The following is a 7,426-nucleotide window of genomic DNA, read 5'->3' on the forward strand; positions in this document are numbered from 1 at the left end:
AAAAATCAGATTTTTTTTTTTTTTTTTTTTTTTTGCACTAAACACTTCCAAATATCGGAGTTTTTGGTACAAATTCTTTAATAAAATCGGGATTTTTCTTTATTTTTTCCAGTTCTTTTGCAGGATTTTTTCTGGGTTTTTTGCAGATTTTTTGCGGGATTTTTGACACAAATCCTTAAAAAAAAGAAAATCAGATTTTTTGGCACAAAATTCTTTAATAAAGTCGGGATTTTTGTGGGGATTTTTACAGGTTTTTTGCGGGATTTTTGGGGTTTTTTTAGGGATTTTTTTTAAATTTTGGGGGGAATTTTTGGGTGGAAAAAAGGGAATTTCAGCCGTGTCTGGGCCTCTCGCAGCCCCAGCGCAGCGGCTTCACGCAGGCCGCCCTCACCCCTTCAAAATTGGAATTTTTTTCACAAAACCCTTTTAAAAATTGGATTTTTGGTGGGATTTTTGGCACCAATCCCTAAAAAAATGGGGGTTTTGGGGGGATTTTTGCAGAATGTTTTGCAGGACTTTTGGCCCCAAACCCTTTAAAAAAATCGGATTTTTTTCTGAAAATCCTTTTAAAAACCGGAATTATTAGCACAAAACCTTGAATAAAATCGGCATTTTTTGCGGGATTTTTGGACACAAATCCTTAAAATAAATCAGATTTTTCGGCACAAATTCTTTAATAAAATAGGGATTTTTGTGGGGATTTTTTCCGGGTTTTTTGCGGAATTTTTAGGGGTTTTTTAGCGATTTTTTTTTTTTATTTTGGGGGGAATTTTTGGGTGAAAAGAAGGGATTTTCAGCAGTGTCCGGGCCTCTCACAGCCCCAGCGCAGCGGCTCCGCGCAGGCCGCGCTCGCCCAGCGCCCGTTGGGCCCCAGGGTGCCGCAATCCTTCAGATCCTGCTGCTCCTCCTGCAGCCACACGTCCCAAAACCTGGAAAAAAATCCCCAAAATTCCAATTATTCCGGGCAAAGAAACCGGGAAAATGTAAAAATAAAAATTAGCAACGAAAATAACACAAAAAACCCAATTTAAATGGCGAAAATGGATGAAAAATGGCATTTATCAAGGAAAAATGGGGGAAAATCGGATTTTTTTTTGTTGGTTTTTATTAAATTTTATTATTTTGATTGATTAATTTTATTTTAATTGATTTTTAGTGGTTTTTAAACTTTTTTTTGGTAATTTTTAGTAATTTTTGGGTAATTTTTAGTAATTTACTTATTATTTAAATTGATTGATAATTGATTTTTATTCCTATTTAATGAAGTCTTCTTGGTTTTATTAACTTTTTATTAATTTTTTTTAAAGTTTGCCGTTAATTATTTTCTCTTATCAATTTTTTCCTGGATTTTTATCAATTTTTCTTATTTTTTAAATCGATTTTTCGCCCATTTTTATTCAATTCCAAAAACCTGGGGGAAAAAAACCCAAAAAATCAAATTATTCCGGGAAAAAAACCCCAAAAAATCGAATTATTCCGGGGAAAAAAACCCCAAAAAATCGAATTATTCCAGGAAAAAGATAGAAAAAAAAGGGAAAAATAAAAATTAGGAATTAAAGCAACAGCAAAAGAAAAAACCAATTGAAAGGGTGAAAATGGAAAAAACCGTCATTTTTTCAAGGAAAAAAATCGGATTTTTTTGTTGGTTTTAATTAATTTTCATGATTTTTATCATTATTTTATTTATTTTATTATTATTTGATTTTTTATTCCCCAGTATTTTGGTATTTTTACCAAAAATGGGATTTTTTTTCCTGGACATTTTGATATTTTTTTTCCAAAAAGTTGTGGGTTTTTACCCCCCCAAAATTGTAATTTTTTTAAACTAAATTTGATTTTTTCCCCAAAATTGGAAATTTTTTTTCCCAAAAATTTGGAGTTTTTTTCCCCCCAAAATGAGATTTTTTTTTTTTACAAAAATAAGATTTTTCCCCCAAAATTGTGGGAGTTTCTTTTTTACCAAAATCAGGATTTTTTTAAACCTGAATTGTTATTTTATCCCCCAAAATAAGATTTTTTTTACAAAAAAAAAAAGATTATTTTCCCCAAAATTCTGAATTTTTTCCCCAAAATTGTGATATTTCGACCCAAAAATGAGATTTTTTTTCCCAAAAATGTGGCTTTTCTGCCCAAAATTATGAATTTTTGTACAAAAAAAGTGATTTTTTTCCCCCAAAAACGAGATTTTTTTTGCCTAAAATAATGATTTTTATTTTTTCAAAATTGGGAAATTTTTTTTGCCCAAAATTATGGATTTTTTAACAGATAAATGAGATTTTTTTTTTCCCCACCAAAATTCTGATTTTTTCTTAACAAAAATGAGATTATTCCCCCTAAATTCTGATTTTTTTCCCCCCAAATTCAGATTTTTTTCCCCAAAAACATTCCGATTTTTCCCCCGGAAAAAAATCTGATTTTTTCACAAAAAAATGTAATTTTTTTTCTCTAAATTGTAATTTTAAAAACAAATTCTGATTTTTTCCCAAAACCTGATCTTTTTCCCCAAAATTGTTACTTTTTTTACAAAAAATGAGATTATTTTCCCCAGAATTCTGATTTTCCCCCTAAATTCTTATTTCATTCCCCAAAATTACGATTTTTTAACCCAAAAATTAGATATTTTTTTGCCCAAAATTATGAATTTTTTTTACAAAAAATGAGATTTTTTCCACAAAATTCTGATTTTTATTTCCCAAATTTGTAAATTTTTTGCCCAAAAGAAGAAATTTTTTGCCCAAAATGCGATTTTTTTTGCCCAAAATTAGGATTTTTTATTCAAAAAATGTGATTTTTTTCCCCAAAATTCTGATTTTTCCCCCAAATTTCTGATTTTTTTTCCTCAAAAACAAGATTTTTTTTTCCCTAAAATGATGGGGTTTTTTTTTCAAAATTGGGATTTTTTTGCCCAAAATTGGGGGTTTTTTTCCCAAAAATGGGGTTTTTTACCCGATCTGCGGCTCCTCACTGCTGCCCCAGCGCCATTTCCCCTCCTGCTCTGCCTCCCTCACCCCCAGCCAAAAATCGGATTTTTCCCCCAAAATTGCAACTTTTTTTACAAAAAATGAGATTATTTTCCCCAAAATTCTGATTTTTTTTCCTAAAATTGCAATTTTTTTCCCCAAAAACGAGATTTTTTTTTTTGGCCTAAAACGATGATTTTTTTTTAATCAAAATTGTGATTTTTTTTTGCCCAAAATTGGGGTTTTTTTACCCAATCTGCGGCTCCTCGCCGTTGGCCCAGCGCCATTTCCCCTCCTCTGCGTCCGTCACCCCCAGCCAGTAGGAGCTGCTGCGGTTGCTGTTCTGCACCAGGAATAGCTGCAAAAAAAAACCCAAAAAACACCCCAAAAAACACCCCCAAAACACCCCCAAAATACCCCAAAAAAATCCTAAAAATGCCCTAAAAATACCCTCCAAAATCCCCTAAAAACACCCCAAAAAACACCCCAAAAACACCCCAAAAATGTCCTAAAAGTGCCCTATAAATACCATCAAAAATTTTTAAAAATACCCCAAAATTCCTAAAAAATTCCCAAAAATACCGAGAAAATCGCCCAAAAATTCCTTTAAAATTCCCCAAAAACTACCCCAAAATAACCCCCCAAAAAATCCCCAAACCCCCCAAAAACCCCAAAAATCCCCCCAAAAATTAACAAAAAAACCCAAAAATCTCCCCAAATCCCCTAAAAATGCCCCCAAAAATCCCCTAATATTATACCCAAAAATTCAAAAAATCCCCCAAAAATTCCTCAAAAAATCCCAAAAATACCGAGAAAATCTCCCTAAAAATTCCTTTAAAATTCAAAAAAAAATTCCCCAAAATGCCCCAAAGATACCCCAAAATAACCCCAAAAAAAACCCCAAAACCCCAAAAATCCCCCCAAAAATTAACAAAAAAACCCAAAGAATCTCTGAAAATCCCCTAAAAATATCCCCAAAAATTCAAATAAATCCCCCCAAAATTCCTCAAAAAATCCCAAAAATGCCGAGAAAATCCCCCAAAAAATTCCTTTAAAATTGCAAAAAAAATTTGCCCAAAATGCCCAAAAAATACCTCAAAGTAACCCCAAAAAAAACCCCAAAACCCCCCAAAACCCCAAAAATCCCTCCAAAAATTAACAAAACACCCCCAAAAATCTCCCAAAATCCCCTAAAAATACCCCCAAAAATTAAAAAATATCCCCCAAAAATTCCTCAAAAAACCCCAAAAATGCTGAGAAAATTCCCCCAAAAATTAACAAAAAAACCCCCAAAAATCTCCCAAAATCCCCTAAAAATACCCCCAAAAATTCAAAAAAGCCCCCCAAAAAATTCCTCAAAAAATCCCAAAAATACCGAGAAAATCGCCCAAAAATTCCTTTAAAATTCCCCAAAAACTACCCCAAAATAACCCCCAAAAAAACCCCAAAAACCCCCAAAATTAACAAAAAAATTCCTCAAAAATCTCCCCAAATCCCCTAAAAATGCCCCCAAAAATCCCCTAAAAATACCCTCAAAAATTAAAAAAATCCCCCAAAAATTCCTAAAAAATCCAAAAAATGCCAAGAAAATCGGCCCAAAATTTCCTCTAAAATTAAAAAAAAAAATTCCCAAAATGCCCCAAAACTACCCCAAAATAACCTTAAAAAAACCACCAAAACCCCCCAAAAATTACCAGAAAACCCCCTAAATCTCCCCAAATCCCCTAAAAATACCCTTTAAAATTACCAAAAAAGCCCCAAAAAATTCCCCCAAAATTCCTCAAAAATCCACCCAGAAAAATTCCCAAAAAAATATCCCAAAATACCCAAAAATACCCCAAAATAACCCCAAAAATCCCCGGAAAAATACAAAATACCCCGAAATATTTCCAAAATTAACAAAAATACCCCAAAAACCCAAAATACCCCCAAAATTCCCCCAAAAATTTAGAAAAGTGTCCCCATGAATTAAGAAAAATATCCCCGAAAATGAACTGAAATAAATGAATAAAAAATCCCAAAACATCCCTAATAACCCTCAAAAAATCCCCCCCAAAACCCCCAAAAATTCCCCAAAAAATCCCTAAAAACCCTCCAAATATCCCAAAATTTGGGGTTTGGGATTTGGGGTTTGGGGATTTGGGACTTGGGATTTGGTTTTTGGGATTTGGGATTTGGGATCGGGGATGGATTTAGGATTTGGGGTTTGGGATTAAGGATTTAGGATTTTTTAGGATTTGGGATCAGGATGGATTTGGGATTTAGGATTTTTAATTTTTTGGGATGGGCATGGATTCGGGATTTGGGATTTTTTGGGATTTTGGATTTGGGATTTGGGAATTTTTGGTATGGGGATGGATTTGGGATTTGGGATTCAGGATTTTTAAGGATTTGGGATTTTGGATTTGGGATTTAGGATTTTTTTTAGGATTTGGGATAGGGATGGATTTCGGATTTGTGGTTTGGGATTTTTTGGGATCGGGATGGATTTGGGATTTGGGATTTTTTGGGATGGGGATAGATTTGGGATTTGAGATTTGGGATTTGGGATTTTTTGGGATCGAGATGGATTTGGGATTTGGGTTTTTTTGGGATCGGGATGGATTTGGGATTTGGGATTTTTTGGGATGGGGATGGATTTGGGATTTTGGATTTTTTGGGATGGGGATGGATTTGGGATTTGGGATCGGGATGGATTTGGGGTTTGGGATTTCGGATTTTTTGGGATGGGGATGGATTTTGGATTTGGGATTTTGGATTTTTTGGGATGGGGATGGATTTCGGATTCGGGATTTGGGATCGGGATGGATTTGAGATTTAGGATTTGGGATGGGCATGGATTTGGGATTCGGGATTTGGGAATTTTGGGATCGGGATCCCCCCACCTGCTCGGCCTCGTCGCTGACCACGGCCAGCTGCGCCCCCAGGTCCTCGCAGGCAGCGCGGGCGCGGCCCCAGCTAGCGCGAACCCCGAGAAGGAATAACAGGAGCCAGCGTGGGAGCGCCAGCCCGGCCCACAGCGCCGGGAGCTGCCCAGGGCCCGGCACAGCAAATCTGGGGAAAACAGGGAATGATCCCAAAAAAATCTGGGAAAAATTCCATGGAAAAATCAAAAAAAATCCCCGGGAAAAGCCGGCAGAAGGAATAACAGAAGCCGGCGTGGGAGCTTTGAATGTAGATTACACCTCCACAGGCACAGAGATGTGACACTGACGCTGTCTTCTTTAGCTAAAACAAATGCTCCCAGTTAGTTATGTTTCAACTATGTCAGCACCCTGCCCTTATGGGAGCTATTTCTGCTCTGGTTTTCAAACCTATGTCTTCCTACGCATTGCAGAATTGCACTCAGGATGGTGTGATGGGACAGGCTGTAAAGCCTTCATCGGGACTTATGATACATTTATCATGAGGTTAACACCCAGAGGAATTTATTGAGTAAGCAGAATGACATGCTATTTATTTACAAGCTTCTCTTTTGCTAGATTTGCATGCCACTGTGCATGCTATTCCACTGTGTATAGATGTGTTCGGATGTGTTTGTGTGAGAGAGGTGGAGGAAGCAAGATCAAGGGATCTTGACAACATTTTTATAAATTCAGGAAACAGTTGCACTCACTGAAGCCAATGAATACAGAAACTGAAAGACCTGACATGAGTTATGAAGGTTAGCAGTAAAACCCTCCTAACATACAGCCAGCCTTCTCACAGCTAGGCCTTTTGAGATAATTCCCAAAAGCAGCATATACCATATGGCAATGGCACTTACTGTGGATTTGACACTTATGACTAGTGAATTCCTCTCAGCTTCAAAAGCAGATAGCCTCTGGCAAAATCCTGATGGATGCATTTGGCAGGTAAAGAGGGAGAGGAAGAAAAATTATTGAGGTCAACACAGAAAAAAAGAAATGGCTGAAATCTTAGTTAAAAATAGTGGCAGAGACCTGCTGGGAGCAGTTGGGAAAATGCCTGAGCTCATTTAAAAAGACAATGAGCAGATGATTGATATTTAGGCCCTGACCCAAACTTTTATTAGCAACTTTATAAACCTTTCAGTTTGGCTTGAGGGATATCGTTTCCTGTCCAAATTTATCCACCTATATCCCTGTGGGGGGGGGGGGGGAAATCAACAACAGATACAGATGCAAAATAGCACATAAATCTTAATTTAGAGAGCTGTGATGGAACTGAAAAGCCAGAAGAAAGAGAATTATGAGAATTTATTGTGCCTTGTCTTACTTTTTTGGGGGGGTGGAAGGTGTGTATTTTTCCACATGGATCAAGAAAAAAAAACACTGCTGTTTCTTCACGCTTATGTATTGTAAATGATATCAGTATGGCTTATCATAATTAAACCATATTTTTGTTGTTGATAACAGGATGTCAGATGTACTGAATATGTAATAAAGTTGCCAGAATTAAGTCTACCTTCCTTCCCCCAAGTGTTTCAGACAAAATAATTCCAAGGT

General features: G+C 36.0%; 1 protein-coding gene across 1 annotated transcript; it reads right to left on the minus strand.

Annotated features, from left to right (window-relative positions):
• Positions 1-655: 655 nt before the first annotated feature.
• Positions 656-6,709, minus strand: LOC115493419 (C-type lectin domain family 17, member A-like). Its single transcript, XM_072923979.1, has 4 exons — positions 6,652-6,709; positions 5,846-6,126; positions 3,212-3,318; positions 656-929 (listed from the first exon to the last, which is right to left on the minus strand). The coding sequence occupies exons 1-4, from the start codon at positions 6,707-6,709 to the stop codon at positions 794-796; spliced, it is 582 nt and encodes a 193-aa protein (XP_072780080.1). The 3' UTR covers positions 656-793.
• Positions 6,710-7,426: the final 717 nt, after the last annotated feature.

Source organism: Taeniopygia guttata, chromosome 1A, assembly GCF_048771995.1.
Source record: "Taeniopygia guttata chromosome 1A, bTaeGut7.mat, whole genome shotgun sequence".
NCBI classification, from domain to species: domain Eukaryota; kingdom Metazoa; phylum Chordata; class Aves; order Passeriformes; family Estrildidae; genus Taeniopygia; species Taeniopygia guttata.